Consider the following 21,815-nt stretch of genomic DNA (forward strand, 5'->3'; position numbering starts at 1 on the left):
TGAGAGGCTGCCAAAGAGTCTCTGCCTCTTGGGGCCCACCTGCCAGGCCTTTCTATACATGGGGCTCATTTCTGAAAACACTTCTGCCAAAGACACCAACGGCATATTTCATGATACTAAGGAATGACTGTAACCTTTTAGGTAAATTATAGTATTAGGACTTTTAATTTTTTTTTTTTAATTTTTAAGTTTATGTATTTGAGAGAGAAAGAAAACACAAGTAGGGGAAGGGCAGAGAGAAAGAATCCCAAGCAGGCTCTGTGCTATAGGCACAGAGTCCCACGTGGGACTCAAACTGATGAACCAGTTGAAGTTAGATGCTTAACCAACTGAGCCATTCAGGCTCCCGAGGACTTTTTTTTTTTTTAAAGGAGTACTTCTCAGGGTACCTGGGGGTTCAGTTGGTTGCATCTGACTCCTGATTTTGACTCAGGTCACAATCTCACAGTTTGTGGGATCAAGCCCTGCATCGAGCTCTGTGCTGACAGCACAGAGCCTGCTTGGGAGTCTCTATCTCTCTCTCTCTCTGTCCCTCCCTCGCTCACATGTGTGCACTCTCTCTCTCTCTCTCTCTCTCTCTCTCAGAATAAGTAAATAAACTTAAAAAAGTATAAAGGAGTACTTCACTTTCAGCGATACATAGTGAAATACTATAGATGAAGAGATATGATGCCTGAAGCTTAATAAAGAGTAAAAAGGAAGGTGAGAACATGTGGGATATAAATGAAATAAGACAGGCCATGAGTTGGGGTCCCTGGGTGGCTCAGTGGGTTAAAGCATCCAACTTCAGTTCAGGTCATTATCTCATGGGTTCATGAATTTGAGCCCCACATCAGGCTCTGTGTTGATAGCTTGGTGCCTGGAGCCTGCTTCAGATTCTGTGTCTCCCTCTCTCTGCCCCTCCCTCACTCAAGCTGTCTCTCTCTCTCTCTCTCTTAAAAATAAATAAAACAGGGGCGCCTGGGTGGCTCAGTCAGTTAAGCATCTGACTTCGGCTCAGGTCATGATCTTACAGTCTGAGTTCGAGCCCCGCGTTGGGCTCTGTGCTGACAGCTCAGAGCCTGGAGCCTGCTTCAGATTATGTGTCTCCTCCTCTCTCTCTGCCTCTCCCCTGCTCATGCTCTGTTTCTCTCTGTCTCTCAATAACAAAATAAATGTTAAAAAATTAAAAAAATAATAATAAAAAAATAAATAAAACATTAAAAATTTATTTAAAAAAAAAAAGATTGGCCATGAGTTGATAATCATCGAAGCTGCAATGATAAGGAAACAGGGATTTATTATACTAGTCTACTTTACCTATTTGAAATTTTCCATTAAAATAAAAAACTTGCAAAGGATCCCTTTTGTGATAAGAACATGTAAGGACAGCATGGCATCCAACTTCCCACCTGTCTTTCTAATTGCACCTAGACTATGCCTTAAGCTCACTCCATGTTACTTTCGGAAAGCCTAATGTACACAGGTTCCTGCTTGGCCCAACATGGTCCCTCATGCCAGACAGATAAGGTCTAGTCTCCCCTAACATCTGTATAAGGAACTTCAACATCCCTTCCTCTGTCATTCTATGACTATCTATTGTGCACATACTATGTGCCAAGCACAACACACAGCCTCTGCCCTCAGAGCACAAGCAAGTCAGGGGGAATGTGAGTAAACCTGGGTAGAGTTCCACTAAGGGTTCTGATGGATATTGGTCTGGGGTGACAGGAAGCACAGAATCTGAGTTGGCTGGGAGGGTGAGGGGGCCAGGAAGGTTCCCAGAGTGGGGGCCACCTGCACACAGAGGTGTTTTCTCCTCTTGCCCAAGTTCCCCCTCGCCTCTCTGTATAGATGCTTTCTTCCCTTCAAGGCCAACTCAAATCCCACCTCCTGGGACACTGTCACTGCCCTCCCAGGCAAGATGTAGCCCCACCAATATCCTGGGAAATGGAGCACATACTTTTTATGAAGGGACCACACAAATGCTTAGAGAAGCTGGCCAGGTCACATGCCTGAGGGTGCAAGACAAGTCCAAGACTAGAGGGTGTGGCTCTTCTCTGGTAAAACAGAGGGCATGTGCTCATTCCAAAGTGCCAGCCTTCCCATGGCTGGCTGTGCATGTGGACCCAGTACTATAACTGAGGCTCTTCTATTTCTAGAAAGGCTAGATTTTATTATCTATAGTACAGTGTTGTGTCAAAGTATCTGCAATACACTGTTTTATGAATAATATAATCATGCATCATGTTGTATATACTACACAACTTCTCATATACAAATTCAAATAAAATCCAAATTTGTATATGAAATCTTCAAACTAAAAACATGCAGCTCAGATATTTTAAAAATATTTTGTATCTTGAGGGCAGTGAAACTATTGGCTACATGTCATTACAAATTTGTCTAAACCCATAGAATGTATAACACCAAGAGTGATCTGTAATGTAAACTACAAATACTGGGTGATAATGTGACAATGCAGGTTTACCAATTACAATAAATGTCCCACTCTGGTAGGGGATGTTGACAATGGAGGAGATTGTGCAGGTATGGAGACAGGGGGTATACAAGAAATCTCTCTTCCTTCCACTCAAGTTTGCTTTGAACCTACAACTGCTCTAAATTACAAAATGTATTATAAAAAAAAAAAACCCAAAGAAACCAAGAAACCCCACTTTATGGGCCAAACCAAATGTATCTGTAGTTCAAATTAAGTCCCAGATTGCAAGTTTATAATTTCTGGCATATTTCATGTTATTTGACACTTACTGGGTATTAACGCAGCTTTCTCATGTATGTGTGTTTTTCTTAATTTCAGGCTCCTTGCAGAAACAATATTTCACCTCCACTCACAAAACCTTTGGAGCCTGCTGGTGGGGACGAGTCACTCCCCGAGCAGGCACTTACTTCTGACTGGCCTCCATCTCCAACAGGGCGGACAGAGCTGATGTTCCCTTCTTGCCAACTGGGGGGCCGGTAGACTCAAGGGAGTGTGTGGCAATGGGCCCGGTCATCTGTAAGCCTTTCATGGCGGTCCCTTTCTAAAGCAGAGAAGAGGAGACAAGACCATCAGCCTCAGTGGGCTCCCTTAGCAGATGCCACTGACAGCCCAGAGCGTGCCTGCCGTATCTGTTGTGCTTGAGGCTCTGGGAATCCAATTAACAGAGGCAAGTGACATGGGTTCCTGCTATTCAGTAAATGCTTAGAACAGCTTTTCACTTCAACTGAAGGTTCAAATGCCTGTCAACTCAAAACAAACTGCCTCCTTGAGGTGGGTTCCACAAATCACTTCACCCTTGTCGCACCACCAGGAAGTAAATAATGTTCTACCTAAATCACGGAAGAAGAAACTGAGTCCCAGAGAAGTTAAGTAACCTATCCCAAATCCCACTGAAGCTAGAATTCAAGCTCTAGTCATCTGGTTTGAAAACTAAAGTTCTTTCTACCATGCAAGGTCTTTCAGAAATGTTTCTAATTATAAGCAATGCTGTGTACAAAGTGTAGCCAGTGTGGGGGACTTGGGGTTAAAAACACAGCTAATGAAACATCACCACTCACAGTGGAAAGGAATGAATTACTGATACAAGCCACAAATTGTATGAACTTGGGTGAATCCCAGAGGCATTATCCTGAGTGAAAGAAGGCAGCTTCTCAAAAGGTTACACATTATATGATTCTGTGTATATGACTTTTGGAAAAGGCAACAGTACAGTGATGGAGAACAGGCCAGTGGCTGCCAGGGGTTATAGATGGAGGCAAAGTGTGACTATAAAGGGTGGCACGAGGGAGTTTTTTGGGAGTGATAGAACTACTCTGTATCCTGATTGTAGTTGTAGTGTTACATGAATCTATGCCTCTGTTAAAATTCACAGACCTGTACACACACACACACACACACACACACACAGAATCCCAGATCTGCCCTGTACTGGCTGGGCATATCCCATAACCCCATGAGCCTCAGTATCCTCACTGGGTGGTGTGGGGCTGAACACACCCAAGGTGCTGGAAATTCCAAAAGTAATGAGAGTTAAACAAGTATCACTGCCACTACCCTCGAGTGACTTTTACTCAGTAATCCAGAGGAAGCAGCTGGGCTTGACATAGGGTCTCACCTGGGGAATGCATGAAGGAGCTGTGTGTCCTCAGGTAGGCAAGGGTGGTCCCGTGCCACAGAACACTACCCACTGGCTGCCTGTACCCTATCCCTCCCTCCTTCACCCTGCACTAGAGGAGAACTCACTGTTTCAGAGTTAAGATAAATGCAACTGTAGAGTAAATAAACCGGTCAGAGAGAGGCCCCTGAGATAGGAGGAGACCAAGCACAGCCCCCACGGGGCCCACAGAGCCCTACCCGCATCATGCGATCTGAGCGATGCCGCCTGCGGATCCGGTTCAAACCCTCCACGAAGCGGATAAAACCATCCAGGAGCTGCCACTCTTCTTCATCCGCCCGGGGCCTGTCCCCATAGATGTCGCAGTGGGCTTCCCCCTCTGTGATGCGCTTGGTGGCAGTGACACAGGCTGGCAGCAGCAGGAAGCGGGTCCTCCAGAACTTCAGAGACTCAATTAAGCTGTGGAGGGCCAAAGGGAGAAAAGGGGGTGTGGTGAGCAAAAGCAGACAATAAAAGCACGCCTAATGAACACCCCATCTTGACCCTGTCCTCAGAGTCGGTATGTGACGAGCAAGCTCCCCTTGAATAAGTGTTCGTCTGATGCTACATCTCATGGCTTCATTTAAAACACAAGCTTTGGAGGTAGGCCATGAAACGTGCTTTCAGTTTATATCCCAGAGATGTCAGAATGCTTCGTGCTGCCAGACTCGGTGGGGTTGTGGCTTTTTATCACCACAATCATAAATCACACATAAAAATTAAAAATCAAAAATGAGACACCACAGGCAGTCAGGAAAAGGTTAAGAACATGATCTACGCTGACATTTCATCAAAGAGCACTTCATCACTGAAGTTTCTGTTGTTGTACTGTGGTAAAACATACATAGCAAAATGTGCCACGTTAACAATCCTGAAGCGTACACTTACTTCTATGCCATCAAGTACGTTCACACTGCTGTGCAACCATCACCACCACCCACCTTCTCACTGAGTTTTGTAACCCAGTGCAGATGTGCTTTTTGTTCTTCCATGTTTTCTAAAACAAACATCATCTTGTAATCAGAAAAAAGGACAGACGTGTTAAAATTCAGGTACACCCAAGGCAGCCAGACGGAAAGCCAAGGCACACTCTCTGACCTGAAGTCCTCAGACCCAGCAGAACAGATATATTGATCTAAGTAATTCCACTTGTACTCCTCCAGCCGCTCATGGGAGAATTCCACCCAACAGGAGACGAACTCTGAGTCCGAGTGGGAGGGACAGAGGCTGTAGGTGTAGTGGATCTGGGCGGATTCATACGGGTACCTGAAAAACAAAGGGCATGCCCAGAAGTCCAAAAGAGAATTCCCTCTCCTCCAATTCTTCTGGACCTTTCCATCTCCATATACTTAGCACCATCCTTGGCATTTCAACCCTCAAGTGCAGTAACCAACTCATCCCAAGGGACTGGAAACGGAAATTTCTTAGTTCTTAAACTTTGTCATTCTTTTACCCTCCCATTCTTTATTTTTAATTGGCTTTCTAGGAATCAGGCTAAACATCATAGGCTGAATCATAATCCCTTTTAGAGGAAGGTGAGCTATAACCATAAAATAATCCTAGAGAACAAAACTGTAATTCCAAGAAAAGGAAAACCAACCACTCAACCTATCTTGAATTATGTCATGCACATAAGTCATTATGTGCACAGCATGCATTACAAACACAAGTTAGTAATGTGGACACAATTCAGGACAGTAGGTGAAAACCTTAAATTTCCAAGGACTCACTTGGGAAGGTAACGTGTCACTGTGATCATCTTATCCTTCAGCGTCACTTTGTGGAACGTTCTGCCCATACTCAGCCAGTACTGGTCCTCCTCCTCAGGGCGGTTTCGGGATACAAGGCCTAACAGAGGGGGGGTTAAAATCATTTCCTCCATCTAGTCGAGGATCATTCCTTTAACAGGCAATTGCTTCTCTTCCATATACAGTCAGAAAAAGGAGAAACAAAAGAGGCAACTCTTTTGAGGGCCAGTTTCATGGAAAAGACTTATTTTTGGTAAAAAAAAAAAAAAAAGTCCTGAAGTTGGCAGAAATTTTCTGTTACTAAACCAGCCAGTAGCAGATTAGAGCCCGGGGTGCTGACAGCATCCAGAAGACACACTCAAAGCTGAACAGCCTGATTCCTCAGCCTTGGAGAAGGAAAGCTCTGGATTAGATGTTAATGGGCTAAGACTCAACTCTGGGACTGAAATGAAACTCCACTCCACTCAAGCACAAGCTGCCACTCTGGCAGTTAAGGTCCTCGCCCCCAGTGTGGCAGCCAACCTACCTTTAGTTTCCGTGACTCCCACACTATAACCGTGCTTTGGTCTTTTTTTTTTAACTTTATTTATTTATTTAGAAAGAAAGAGATAGGGAGCACGCACAAGCCAGGGAGGGGCAGAGAGAGAGGGAGAGAATCCCAAGCAGGCTCCATGCTGTCAGCACAGAGCCCCAAGTGGGGCTCCATCTCACAAACCATGAGATCATGACCTGAGCTGAAAGCAAGAGCCAGAGGCTTAACCAACTGAACCACCCAGGCACCCAAAACCATGCTTCAGTTGTAATTTTCTTCTCTAAACATTTGCTCCTGTTGCTTTTTCAGCCTTCTCTTTCTGGGCCATCAAGATCCCACAGATCACTTAAGGTCACCATCAAAATTGCCACTACTCCAGTAAGCTAGCAGATCCCATCAGCAGTTTGAATTTTACCCTGGATGTGGCTCCACATGTGCGTGTCTCACACCCTTTCAAAGTGGAGGTTCCATGAGGCCGGGGCCCAAATCTTGTCTGTCTTTAAATTTTCTGTAGCACCTGACAAAATGCCATGCCCACAGCAGGTATCAAAAACATACTAGGTGAACTGAATTGTGCATAGAAAGAGGGAAATTCTGAGGAATCAAGAAAACTGTAAGCTTTTAAGAGAGTAAAAATAGTGCCTCGATGGACAACTGAGCAAAGACAAGATTCTTGTGATCTAGAAATGAAACCGGGTGCCCTCATGCAGTTCTGAGAGACAGTCACACAGGGCAGGCAGCATGGGAGTTGTCAGGATGAGAGGATGGCAGAGGTTGAAAGGACCTTCACTAGGAATGCAAAATTTCCCAGGTGATAGTGAGGGGCGGCAGTCAGGCTGCATATAAGAGGACAGGTTTTGACTCAGAGGACCCTAGGTTAAACCCCATCACTTCCATTTGTCAGCAGTGTGCCCTTGGGTACCAAACCTCTCTGAGTCTCACTTTCTGCAACTAGAGTGTGTCTGAGGGCCCCCATCACTGCATTCCTTCTTTCTTGCAACAACCCCCTGCTGGCTGTAAGGAAGACAAAGTCATGGGATAATGTTCATGAGCACCTAGCACAGTACTGAGACCCCACTCTAAATTAGTTCCTGTTTTGGGGCATCTGGGTGGCTCAGTCGGTTAAGTGTCCAACTTTAGCTCTGGTCATGATCTCGCAGTTCATGTGCTGGAGCCCCACGTTGGGCTGTCTGCTGTCAGCACAGAGCCCGCTTCAGATTCTCTGCACCACCACCCCATCCCGCCCCCACTTGTTCTCTAAATAAATTAATTAAATAAATAAATAAACTAAAAAAAGGAAAGAAAAAAATTAATTGGTTCCTGTTTTCATCCTGCACAGCACTCTTGACAATCTGTGATCAAATAAATACTTGTGGTTTATTTAGTCTAATGCTTGTTTTGCCCAGTAGACAATAAACTTTGAGGACAGGGCTGAGGCTATTCTGTTCACTACTGGAACAGGGTCCCCCTCATAACTGGTAGTCAACAAATCTTCAATCAGAAGCAATCTCACTTATGATAGTCACTTTTCCAATAACTAATAAACAACAATGATACCATTTCTGTTACTACAGAAATAAAAGGATTAAATTTATCACAGGAAAAAACAGCCAGAAAGAGTATGGTCAGGTGAGTAGACTGGCCAACTAGCCATGACATGAGACTCATGAATCGACCAGAGCAGAAGTGGATGCCAGAGGAATTATGAACCTCTAAGGGCTATTCTAGAGAAAAGCAGGTAGGAAGGCTAGATGGGGCCACTGACACTAAATAAAGATTAATTCATTCCACTATTCCTGGGATAAAGAACAAAATCCTTCACATGGCCCTGTGAGGCCTGGGTCTCCTGACATGTCTGGCCACATCTCCAGCTTACTCCCTGTGCTCCATCCCACCAGTCTTCTTTTTGTTGCCCAGAAAGTGTCACAGTGCCTCCTGTCACAGAGCCTTTGCACATACTAATCCCTCTGCCTGGCATGTTCTTCCCATATACTTCTACCCACTCCCAACCTGGTTCTCTTCCTAGTAACTCTTGCACATAGTTTAGGTCTCACCTCAAACATCACCTCCTCACGGAAGCCATCCCTGACCCTCCAGACCAGATCAAAACCAATATTAAATATCCTTATAGCCCTTTGATTTTTCCTTCACAGTCTTTATCACAACAAGGAATTATATTATTTCATAGTATGATTAATGTTATTTTTCCCCACTGGGCTATAAATGCCCCACAGAGCAAGGGCTTCAAAAATACTATTGAGTGAATGAATGAATGAATGAATGAATATATTTATCAACCCATATTGTTGTATGCCAGGCACGGTGGTCTCCAATGTAAAGGATAAAAACGTGAGGTTGACACAGTCCTGGAACTCAAGAAGATTACTATTCAGTACAGTCTAGAAAATAAAAAGAAGACAACAAGTGATAAATAACATAATGGGCTCCCAAGAAAATCCAGAGGGAGCCCAAAGCTTCATCATAAGCAACAAGGCCTGGACTGGATAGACCACCAAGCTTTCTATCACAGATCCATACTTCTTTGATTTTCTGGCCAGAGGCACTCTAATGGAATCAAAGATGATCTGAGGTTTTGAGCTGGGAGGTTAGGAAAGTGGGGAATCTCATTAGCTGCAAGGAGGAAGCAGGAGCCTAACAGGTACTTACTGATTGTTCTGGGAAATGATCCCTGCTTTCTGGTTCTAGGCACCCATACTTAATTCTCTCTACCTGACTTATTTCAGAAGAGCTCTCCGGAGCCTGGCTGTAATTCAATTGGCATCACTGAGTCTCTGTCACTTAGTGTCTGCCACTCACAGACGATCCATTCTTGCTTCAATGTGCTAAGCTTCAGCAACAAGTAAGAGAAGATGAATCCAGAAAGGGGGGGTGGGGTGGGAAGTATAAACTTCAGGTTTACAAAACATCTGAGAACCTGCTGTGTGCCAGGTACTGTGCTAGAAATAAATATTGGGTCTAAAGGGACGCCTGGGTGGCTCAGTCGGTTGCATGTCCAACTTCGGCTCAGGTCACAATCTCACAGTTTGTGAGTTCGAGCCCCGTGTCGGGCTCTGTGCTGACAGCTCAGAGCCTGGAGCCTGCTTCGGATTCTGTGTCTCCCTCTCTCTCTGCCCCTAACCCACTCGCATTGTCTCTGTCTCTCCCAAAAATAAAAATAAACATTAAAAAAAGTATATTGGGTCTAAAATATGCACTATGTACTTTGACAGTTCAGTCCTGGCTCAGCTGCCTGCTACTCCAGGGTATTGCCAAAGCCAGGCTATAACATTCCTGAACTGGGTCATATCCTCTTCCTTAAAAGGAGAGTGGTAGATTAAAGAAAATTTTAAGATTAATCTGGGCCTAGTGGAGACTATATTCCTCATGTAAAGTAAAATTTTGTGAATTTTGTGTTGAAAAATAATTACTCCTAAATTTGTCTATTCCCTACCATCTTGAGAACGTACTCATACAAATTAAGTTGAAAAGAAAAAATACAAGTCCCCAGAGAAAAACTTACCTCGGCTATAGAGTGGGCTGCTGCTCAGCGGGGGTGGGACAGCAGGGTTGGGTTTCTGTGCCTTGGGCTGCACTATGATTTGGTAGCCCTGCATGAGACGCTGGCAGATGAACTCTTCAAACACCTGCTGGGCCGTCATCTGCACACCTTCCTCATCCCTCCTGAGAAAACAGACGGTTGTTCACATGGGTGTGCTTGGCCCAGGTCAGAGTGACACTCAGAGTCTATACTCCCATCCTCTGTTTTTGCTTTGACCCCACAAGCCAGCCCTGATAAGCATTGTATGGTGGTTCATAAAACTATCAATCTATAAACCAGTTTTGGGAGAAATGATCAGTTGAAAAGAGGCAGAAGAAGAAGGCAAATAAAAGCTAATAGCCAATCTTAGAAAAGAAGATCAGGGATGCCCGGGTGCCTCAGTCAGTAGAGCGTTCAACTTTTGATTTTTGGTTCTGGTCATGATCTCAGGCACCTGGATGGTTTAGTCAATTAAGCCTCCGACTCTTGATTTTGGCTCAGGTCATGATCTCATGGTTTGTGAGATGGAGCCCCACTTGGGGCTCTGTGCTGACAGCATGGAGCCCGCTTGGGATTCTCTCTCTCTCTCCCCCTCTCTCTCTGCCCCTCCCCTGCTTGTGCACATACTCTCTCTCAAAATAAATAAACATTTTTTTTAATTAAAAAAAATTTATCTTTCTCTCCCTCTGCCCCTCTCTCCAGCTAGTGCACTCTCTAAAACTCAAAAAAAAAAAAAGTTTTTAATTAAAAAAAATTTTTAAAAAGAGATTTAGTGTGTCCAGAACAAATGCAATAGAAAAATATGAGAAAGGATCAATGAGGACAAATGGCTAAAGGAGGCATGTCAATGGAACTCTAAAAAAAAATTGACAATTCTTGCTTCAATAAAATTCTCTAAACAGAAAAGGAAGACACAGGCTTGAAAATGCAGTGTTTTGATGCATACCCCAAACCCTCCTCTGACACCGACCTGTCGATGTCTGCTTCTGGGAGGAGATCATAACAGCCCTCCGTGTAGTCGTTCTGCAGGCCCTGGCGGTCAGGGAAGTAGTCGGTGGTGAGGGGGAGACACGCCGGAGTAGTGAGAGACTTCCAGTCCACTCCAACTGTGCAACAGAAGCCTGGCACTACAGGGGGAGCAGACAGTGTCAGAACTGCCTCGTGTAACAGGGGAGAAAGGTACGTGTGGTCACCAGGGCAGGTGTGGGACATGGGTGGGGTGGGGGAGAGGAGTGAAAGGTGACAAAATTGCCAGGAAAGGGATGGAAAAGAAGAAAAGGGGTGGGGGAGGGAGGAAGAGAGAAACAGAGTTTGTTAGATAATGCAGTGCAAGTGCTTATCCAATCCCATCATGCAAATGGGATTCACAGCTGATATTTTTCATTTTTTGCCGATCTTCAGCTAACAGCCACAATGCCAGTGAGGTTACTGCAGGGTAGCACAGGCAGTGTTATGCATCGAAGCAAATCAACATTCCAAGAGCAGAAAACAGGCTCAAGCCAGAGCCTCTCTGGAGGACTGCAGAGTGGCCGGTGGGGAAAGAAGAGCTCAGCCAGGTTTTGGAGCAATCAGCACATGGTAGCAGAATTCAGGAATACTTTCAGAATTGCAAAAATAGGTCACAGATCCAAAAGGGTAGGAGGAGAAATCAAAGAAGGGTGTCTGGGAAAGTTACAAGGCCATAACTTCAAGAGACAGACTTTAACAATCTAGAAATGAAAGCTGCAATCAGCAGAGTGGGCCCAATCACATGGATCTGTCCTGAATCGCCTGCTCTTTGGTTAAAGCAGGGTTTCTCCACCTTGGCACTACTGACATTTTGGACTGGAAAATTCTTTGTCTTGGGGGGCTGTCCTTTGTATTTTAGGATTTAAACAGCATCCCTGGACTCTACTTACTAGATGCCAGTGGCATCTCCTGGTTGTAAAAACCAAAAACGTCTGCAGATGTTGCCACATGTCCCCCCAGGGAGCAAAATCATCCGCAGTTGAGAATCACTGACTTAAGGTAATAGGGAAGTTATCTCTTTAAGTAATTTAAGCAAATATTATTTTTCAAATCTTTATACAAGGGAGCAATCTGAAGCAAAAACACTCCATGACTTTGCCTCTGAGTATCAAGCAAGGGACACCTTAAACACCTTATCTTTGGGGTGCCAGGATGGCTCAGTTGGTTACGCATCCGACTCTGGATTTCGGCTCAAGTCATGATCTCACGGTTGTGAGACTGAGCCCCACGTTGGGCTCCGCGCTGAGTGTGTAACCTGCTTGGGATTCTCTGTCTCCATCTCTCTCTGACCCTCCGCAGCTCACACTCGCATGAACATGTGCACGCTCCCTCTCTAACAGTAAGTAAATAAATAAATAAATAGCACCTTATCTTTTGCACAGTGCTAATGCAGCTTACATTGTGATTCACCTCTGTCTCATTCACCCTATCTCATCAGCTGACACATGGCCTCCTCAGAGCAGGTACTGCGACATCACTGACCCCTTTAAACACCTGGCCAAGCCGAACCTCCCAGAAGTTACTCAATCAGAAGCCTCTCTGCTTAGGGATCTTTCCACCACATAGTGACACACACACGCTACCCAATACGACAGAGTCCCACTGAACCTAGAGTTAAAGGACAAGAAGAGGACCCGACGCATGTGATAAGTCATAGTGGGAAACACGCCCCATGGAGCACCACTGCCTTAGGAAATTGCAACAAAACTAACTCCCTGATCTACACAGGTCTAGGGTATTTTATTTGTTTGTTTGTTTGAATTCTATTTTAGTGTGGTAAGCACACCTAACATGAGAGCTACTCTTGGCAAAATTTTAAGAGTACAACAGGAATGCTAACTTGGGCACAGCGTTGTGCAGCAGATCTCTAGAATTTATTCATCATGCATAACTGGAATGTTATATCCACTGATTAGCAACTCCTCACTTCCACCTCCCCTCAAGCCCCTGGCAACCACCATTCTACTCTCTGATTCTGTGAGTTTGACTATACACAGGCCTTGATAACTCATTAACACTTCAAGAATTAAAAAATCACAATCCAAAAGAACCTAATTGATCACCCCAATATCCCAATATGGCAGATGAAAGAGTAAGCTTGTTCCTAGTTCCCAGTTAGAACCAGGAGCAGAAGGAAGACACCCAATCAAAACTACAGTAGGAAGCCAGAAGCAGAAGACAGTTGAATATGCTGTCTTAGATCGTTCTGGCTCTCATTAGCTTCCTGACCCTCTGGATCATAAACATCCTTCAGAAATGTTTTCTGCTGGGCACACACCAAGATACAAACATTCAAATGTCTGGTCCAAAATCCCATGGTGAGAAAAGTTCCTGATTCTTAGTTTAATGATGTTTTTTCCTTGGGCAAACAGTGTGGCCTCTTTTCTAACTCCAATATCTTTACGCCCTATAGAGAAGGACTCTGAAGAGGGCCCACAACAGAACCGTTGAATTAACAACGATAAACATGGATTCCAAAATCCAGTGCCAGGGTTGTACAGAAAAAATAGGCTCATCTATTCATTGTTGGCAGCATTCTGGAAAATAATCATCCTGCCAACCATACTTTGGGGGAAATATATTCCAGGATGTGAACTGAAAGAAAAGATATACCCACTGCACCATGTACTATACCTGTATTCAATAGTATTGCTAAAAAACTAGAAACCACCCAAAATGACCCCCAATAATAAATGATTTTTCAAACTGGGATGTAATGTGTTTGATACATGTGCTAAGTCACTAAAAATGACTAGCGGGGGGACACGTGGTTGCTCAGTGTGTTAAGCATCCAACTCTTGGTTTCAGCTCAGGTCATGATCTCGAGGTTCCTGGGTTTGACCCCCCACATTGGGCTCTGTGCTGGCAGTGTGGAGCCTGCTTGGGATTCTCTCTCCCTCTCTTTCTGCCCTTCCCCGACGTGTGCACACATGTGCGCATTCATGCTCACTCTCTCTCAAAATAAAACATTAAAAAAAATGACTAAGGGCTCTTGGGTGACTCAGTTGGTTAAGCATCCAACTCCTGATTTCAGCTCAGGTCATGATCTCATAGTTGTGAGATCGAGCCCCGCATCAGGCTCCACACTGGATGTGGAGCCTGCTTAAGATTCTCTTTCTCCCTCTCTCTCCCCTTCCAATGCATGAGTGCGTTCTCTCTCTCTTTCTCTCTCTCTCTCTCTCTCTCTCAAAAAAAAAAAAAAAAAAAAGAGGGGTGCCTAGGTGGCTCAGTCAGTTAAGTATCCAACTTGGGCTCAGACCTTGATCTTGTGCTTCATGAGTTCAAGCCCTTGCATCGGGCTCTGTGCTGACAGCTCAGAGCCTGGAGCTTGCTTCAGATTCTGTGTCTCCTCTCTCTCTGCCCCTCCCCCACTCATGCTTGGTCTGTGTCTCTCAAAAATAAACATTAAAAAATTTTTTAAATAATAGAAAAAGAAAAAAAATGACTAATATGAGGAGTCAGAAGAAGTAGTAAAAGGATTATTTAGTTAATTATAAGTGGGAAGAAAGATTCAGTGATGTATATCCACTGGTCACAGCTAAGTAAAATAAAGTCTACCAGGTGGTAGGATTTTTTTTTTTTTTTTTGTATTCTGCTATTATAGATATTTAGATGTGCTCTTCCTGCAGATATTTCAACAGATAAAGATGATTTTTTAAAAAATGCAACCCAGTCAAACAATTTCAACTACAAGTATGTAAACAGTTCTAGTCCCTCTTATTCCTTTGTTCCCCAGAGCCATCACAAGGCCTTTAAGGGCTAAGGCCAGTTCTGAATTGGCTAAGGACCTCATGGGAATTCCATTACCCTTCCCACGTGCTGCCGAATCACATTCCAGAAGAGGTTATTTGGCCACTCCCCTCTTCACTTTCCACTGGAGAGGCTGAAAATTTTTCCTTTACCACATTGCCTTCTGGTACCCAGAGATGTGTGGACTTCCCACAGAGCTCCCCCTTGCTTCCTCATGCTCTGACCACCCCCGCCCTGACCCCACCCCAGTCAGCTGCTCCCTCTTACTTGGATCTGGAGAGGTAGAAACACTGTCCTCTAGAGAATCCTTGTTTTGGGTCCTAGGATTCATACCTATGGAAAGATGAAAACAGCTTAATGAGGCTCATTCTATAAAATAAAGAAATAAATGAAAGTACTGGCCAGTTATGGTTGAAAAAGCCCAAAATCATAGCTAAAAATAAAAATGTGAACCAAGTAAAAATTCTGTGAATATTTCAAACAGCACAAAAGAATCAATCAAAGAAAAATGAGCAATCTAAAACTTGGGAATGATCCAGAACATTACTCTGAGGTTATCAATACCATTCTTTGCCCAATGAGACCATTAGCATTGGCTTACATGCACACGCGCACACACACACACTAGCAAAAAGCAATCCACCATTTATTTTAAGAAAATGGCTATATTTCAAAGTCACTTCAACTAATTGGATAAATCTTTAGCAAAAACAAAATGACCTATTTAAAGTTTATTTCACTTATCAGTCATCATTATCTGGAATTTCCTTCTCCAAATCATAGCTTTCTGGAATATGACCTAAGACATATTAAAACTCACCACTTTAAGAGAAAAACAATGATTTTCCCTATAAGTGTCTGAAAGAAAAAACAGAAAGATCTTTGAAATGCAACTTATTGCCTGAAAAGTAACAGAACTAATTTTAAAGTACATATCAATATTTATTTTTTTATGTTTATTTATTTTTGAGAGAGACAGAGAGCGAGAGACAGACAGTGTGAGCGGGGGAGGGACAGAGCAAGAGGGGAATAAAGAATCCGAAGCAGGCTCCAGGCTCTGAGCTGTCAGCACAGAGCTTGACACAGGGCTCAAACTCACGAGCCTCGAGATCATGACCTGAGCCAAAGTGGGACGCTTAACCGACCGAGCCACCCACGTGCCCCAAAGTACATATCAATGTTTAAAGGTCCCTTTCTAGACACATATACTTACTAGAAAATTATGGTACTATGAAAAAGATTGGGAAAATCCTCACCAAACTGTCAACAGTGGCTACCTCCAAGGAGAAAGCTGGGGGAGGTGACAGGAGGTAAACCAGAACTTACAGTTTTTATTCTAGATACTTTTGTGTCATCTGAATCTTTCATAACAAGAATAAATACGTATAAGTCCCTCATGGAGTCTTTGAAAGGACAAGCTACAACATGAGAGAAAACATCTGCAAATCACCTATCTAGCAAAGGACTTGTAGCCAGATTACATAAACAGCCCTCAAAACTCAAGAACAAGAGCACAACTTAATGAGAAATGGGGCAAAAGATTTGAACATTTCACTGAACACATACAGAAACCAAATAAGCACATGAAAAGATGCTCAACTTCCTCAGCCATTAGGGAAATGGCAAGTTAAAAGTACAGATACCTCTACAGACCTCTTGGAATGGCTAAAATGACAAGTCATGCCAAGTGTGAACAAGATGTGGAACAATGGAAACCCTTATTCATTGATGGTAGGAATGCAGAAGGTGCACGGCTTTGGAAAACAGTTTAAAAAAAATAGTAACTTTTTTTTTAACGGTTTATTATTTTTGAGAGACAGAGAGCATGAGCAGGGGAGGGGCAGAAAGAGAGGGAGACACAGAATCTGAAGCAGGTTCCAGGCTCTGAGCTGTCAGCACGGCAGCTTCTTTATAAGTTAAACAGGGGCGCCTGGGTGGCTCAGTCGGCTAAGCGGCCGACTTCGGCTCAGGTCATGATCTCGCCATCAGTGAGTTCAAGCCCCACATCGGGCTCTGTGCTGACAGCTCGGAGCCTGGAGCCTGTTTCAGATTCTGTGTCTCCCTCTCTCTGACTCTCCCCCATTCATGCTCTGTCTCAAAAATAAATAAACGTTAAAAAAAAAAAGTTAAAAAAAAAATTAAACAGATAGGAATGCCTGGTTGGCTCAGTCAGAAGAGCATGTGATTCTTGATCAGGTTAAGGTTGGTTAAGCAGCCAACTTCAGCTCGGGTCATGATCTCATGGTTCCTGAGGTCAAGTCCTGCGTTGGGCTCTGTGCTGACAGCTCAGAGCCTGAAGCCTGCTTTGGATTCTGTGTCTCCTCTCTCTCTGTCCCTCCCCTGCTCACACACTCTCTCTCTCAAAATAAATAACCATTAAAAAAAATTTTTTTTTTTTTAAATTTTTTTTTTTTTCAACGTTTATTTATTTTTGGGACAGAGAGAGACAGAGCATGAACGGGGGAGGGGCAGAGAGAGAGAGGGAGACACAGAATCGGAAACAGGCTCCAGGCTCTGAGCCATCAGCCCAGAGCCCGACGCGGGGCTCGAACTCACGGACCGCGAGATCGTGACCTGGCTGAAGTCGGACGCTTAACCGACTGCGCCACCCAGGCGCCCCCAAAAAAATTTTTTTAATAAATACGTAAAAATAAAAGTTAAACAGATATTTTACCGTTTGACCCAGCAATTCCATGCCTACGAACTTACTCAAGAGAAATAAAAAAAACTGTTATGTAAATGTTTATGGTAGCTTTATTCATAGTTCCCCAAACCTGGAAACTGTCCAAATATTTTGCAAATGAAGGGATAAACAAACTAATATATTCATATGATGGAATGCAACTCAACAATAAAAAGTAATGAACATTCAACAACTTGGATGAATCTCAAATGAATTATATGCTGAATAAAAGAAGCCAGACTCAAAAAGCTACATACTGTATGATTCCATGTGCGTGACATGCTGGGACAAGACAAAACTAAAGGGAGAGAGAACAGTTCATTGGTTGCCAGGGGACAGGGGTGCGGCTGAGTACAAAGGGGCCACCCAAAAGAATGTGGGGTGAAATGGAAATGTTCTGTATCTTGATGTGTTGGTGGTTATATGACTGCATGCATTTGTCAAAACTCACAGAACTGTACACTAAAAACAGTGAATTTTACTGTATGTAAATTTTGAAATTAATAAATTTTTAAGAATTTAAAAAGAGATATCACATGGCCAAACAATTTTAGAACTTCTTTTTTGGAACTGCCTTCAGTAGATTTTTTTTTTATTACCATTCATCATAATAAGATACAACTGGTTTGTTAAGTCAAATAAGCATAGTGTTTCATTTTATTCAAACCCCTACTATGAGGCAGATATGAAGAAGGTACTATTCCCCTTCTACAGATGAACTAAAGCTCAGAGAAGTGAAGTAACTTACTGAAGATCACACAGTAAGTAGGTGAAACCAGCATTTAGACTCTGCTCAACTCTACAGACGTCTTATTTCCTGACTCTCCATCTGGGGCACCAGTTTTCAGCTATTGAAAATGTTATCTCTTCTTTGTCAACAGTCAAAAGCCATTTGGAGCTAAATTTTCTGAAAAAGCTATCCTGGCTGACAACATCCATTTTCATGCAAACACAAAGCGAACTATTAAGAAGCAACGAAGTGGGTTTTCTTGTTTAGCCTGAGAACTGGTATGAAGGCAATTACAAAATCAGAATTCTCAAAGCATTCTGAGCAATAGGAAATTATTAAATACATTACCTCACAAGTTGAGATGTTAAATTTGGTCATTAGAGAATCTTTTCTTTCTTTTCTTTTCTTTCTTTCTTTCTTTCTTTCTTTCTTTCTTTCTTTCTTTCTTTCTTTCTTTCCTTTCTTTCTTTCTTTCTAGAAAACTGAATCCAGACTTGGTCTGTAAGAACTGAAATTCTTAGACTAATAAAAAAACAGTTCAACTTATAATTTTGTGGGCAATTCCTTGAGCTCAAAGAGGCAACCAATAGGATCCTAGACAAGAACTGCACCATCTCTAACAGACAAAAGCACATATAAGGCCACCAGTCTTTTATGCTACACACACACACACACACACACACACACACACACACACACTTTACTTTTTAAAAACAATGAAAAATATTCAAAGAAATATTTTAGGCTCTTTCATGAGGCTCTTTATACAGTTTCCTTGCAGTTCAATCTAACATACTGCCTCTTCCACCAGCTCTGCCTATGAGACTTATTTTCAAACGTGCTGGCTGTGGGCATATGACAATCCCACAACTTGAGATGACCAACATGAGACCTCACGGTCAGTCAGTTCTGCTCTAACCTAATATTTGTGAATGAGACCTCACTCTCAACATTCAAAGCCAGACATTCACCTTGGGGAGCCAATGCTGAAAGTCACCATCTTAACTTGGCCTTTTGACATCTGTTCAGAGTCAAGAAGTCTGAACGTGTTCTTCGCTTGCTAACCTCAGGCCAAAATGGGGTAATCCATGTGGGACCTTTGGGACTGACCCTGGGTGTGGGACTAGTCATTTCTCCTCTCTGGACTACAGAGATGGCACTTTCCCACAAAAATCCCAAGCCTGTGCGGCGCTTGGGTGGCTCAGTCGGTTGGGCGTCCGACTTCAGCTCAGGTCATGATCTCACGGTCCGTGAGTTCGAGCCCTGTGTTGGGCTCTGTGCTGACAGCTCAGGGCCTAGAGCCTGCTTCAGATTCTGTGTCTCCCTCTCTCTGATGCTCCCCCGTTCATGCTTTGTCTCTCTCTGTCTCAAAAATAAATAAATGTTAAAAAAAAAAAAAAAATCCCAAGCCTGAGTGAATGACTCTGAGGCCCTTTCCTCCAGTCTCAGCGTGCTGTTTTACTTTTACTTCAGCTCTCAGGCTGCTACATGTACCTAATACTCAACACAAATACCAAGCTGCAGATTCTGAGTCCTAATATCACAGGGAAAGAAAGCATGGCATCTAGTTATTTTCTTTTCCAAAACTATCTAGAGCACTTATTCCCCAATGAAGGGAATGACAGTGGCTGAGAAGTCTTATAAATGGGTGCCCACTTAAAGAAACAGAGGGATAAAAACTATCTCCCCAGGAGGGAGGGGGGTGGGAGACAGGTGATAGATACTAGGGAGGGCACTTGTGATGAGCACTGGGTGTTGTATGTAAGTGATGAGTCACTGAATCCTACTCCTGAAACCAATATTGCACTCTATATTAACTAAAATTACACACACACACACACACACACACACACACACACAACCCACACACGCTATCTCCCCAGTTCCATTGACCACCTGGTCCCTGCTGGGCAAGATGGTGAAAAACAAGAGTACAGGTACAAGGCTCTAGCCAACAATGCTCGAAATGAAAGTCTACGGGCCAGGAGGGAAACCCACAGAGACACCACTCCTGTGAATCGTGACTCACATATGAATCATGCCAAATGCAAGAGAAAATCTGAGTCACGCTTGAGTGCCTGCAGATGGTACAAACTGTCAGGCCCAGGAGGTGAAGGTGGGGTCACAGATGAGGTTCTCTCATTTCTTTTCAATTTTTTAACAAATGAAAAGGTAACTATTTATTTAGACCTCACTTTGTCCCCAAACAAGAACCTAGTGTGACAATTTTGCATTAAGGAGCCCAATCTACTTTTGCTCCTTATAACAACCCTGTGAAGCAGGTAGGCAGGTGAAGATCTTTATGCCCATTATACAGATGATGAACCTGAGCAGCAGCAAAGGCTGAAGGCTAAACTCCAAAGACCATGATGGGCGGGGCTGGGACACTCCCTCATGTATCATAAGGCAGCAGAGGTCACATGTTCAAACCGCATGGTATCACTGGAACCACTAAGTCCAGCTCCCCGTGAGAGGGCTTCCCTTTCATCATTGTTACCCTGCACAAAACTACTTCAAATAGAATCCCAAGTGAATGGAGAGCCAGAGCTCCCCAAGGTGAGGAGAACTGGTGTCTTAATTATTTTGTTTCTCCTCAGACCTTAGCACAGTGCCTACAGTTCAATAAACATTCCTGGAATGAGTGAGAGTATAGTGAGTTTGAAGAAAGCAAACCATATTCCATGAAGACTGAGGATGGATTGAAAGGAAAGTCACTTCAAAAACAAGCAAGGCAGAAAAAAGACTGTCCAAGCCTTTGAGAAAAGGAATCCAGTTAATTGTCAACAAGGTTATAAGACAGGGAAGAAAAGCACTCTTCAGTGGAGGGAAAGCTAACCTCAGAAAACTTTTAGTATTCATTCAACTACCTGATATGTGCCAGGAACTGTTCTAAGTTCTGAAGATATAGTCATGAGCGAAACACAAATCCTTGCCTTGTTGGAGCTTACAATAAAACCACAAATTTAAAAGACCTAGTATGACAGGTGGCATTATGTAGAAGTAGCAGGCAGGGAAGATGGACGGGAGTGCCAAGGTAGAGAGTGGCAATTTGGGTAAGACCTAAAGGAAGGAACAGAACAAGCTGTGCGTAGGATGGCCATATCATTTATCATTCAATCCAGGACACCTTTGAGAGTGAAAGGGGACACTATTAATAATTACACAGGACAATGAATTCAAACCAGGCTGTCCTGGGCAAACTCAGGCATGTGGACCTTAGCCATAAAGCTCTCCAGTGTAAGGGCAGAGCAGAGGGGAGAGCAGGAAAAAGCACCTCAGATTCAGAGCGTGCCTGATACATTTAGGAAACCCCTACAATAATAAAGTGAGAGGGGAAAGCAGGAGACGAGGTCTGAGAGTAACAAAGGGTTGCAAGAGGGAGGGGGCTCTGTCGGCTATTGTAACGCCTTTGGCTTTTGATCCGAGTGCACTGGGAAGCCCTTGGAGGGTTTTGTGCACAGAAGTTTCATGATCTGACTTCTATTTTCAGAGGGTCACTCTGAATTGCTGTGCTGGAAATAAACTATATGAAAGGGCAAAAAGAGGAAGCTGAGAGACCAGTTAGTGGGATATCACAACAATCCAGGCGAAAGATGAAGGTACCTTCAATAGGGCTGGGACTGGTAGAGGTGATGACATATGGAAAGATTTGGGATATATCCTCATAGATCTGACATTAATTGGTTATAA

The 21,815-nt window shown here is 43.5% G+C and overlaps 1 protein-coding gene across 1 annotated transcript in view; it reads right to left on the minus strand.

The window, feature by feature from the left end:
• The window catches only part of DEPDC5 (DEP domain containing 5, GATOR1 subcomplex subunit), a 127,680-nt gene that overhangs the window by 42,087 nt on the left and 63,778 nt on the right, over positions 1-21,815 (minus strand). The window contains exons 25-31 of the mRNA XM_047087915.1: positions 14,980-15,045; positions 10,925-11,081; positions 9,937-10,097; positions 5,867-5,984; positions 5,235-5,402; positions 4,337-4,556; positions 2,890-3,023 (exon numbers count right to left, since the gene is read on the minus strand). Of these exons, the coding sequence (XP_046943871.1) occupies positions 2,890-3,023; positions 4,337-4,556; positions 5,235-5,402; positions 5,867-5,984; positions 9,937-10,097; positions 10,925-11,081; positions 14,980-15,045 (1,024 nt within the window). The remainder of the gene's footprint in view (positions 1-2,889; positions 3,024-4,336; positions 4,557-5,234; positions 5,403-5,866; positions 5,985-9,936; positions 10,098-10,924; positions 11,082-14,979; positions 15,046-21,815) is intronic.

Source organism: Lynx rufus, unplaced genomic scaffold, assembly GCF_022079265.1.
Source record: "Lynx rufus isolate CCGP_SWC_20201006 ecotype Redwood Valley unplaced genomic scaffold, mLynRuf1.p SCAF_24, whole genome shotgun sequence".
Taxonomy (NCBI): domain Eukaryota; kingdom Metazoa; phylum Chordata; class Mammalia; order Carnivora; family Felidae; genus Lynx; species Lynx rufus.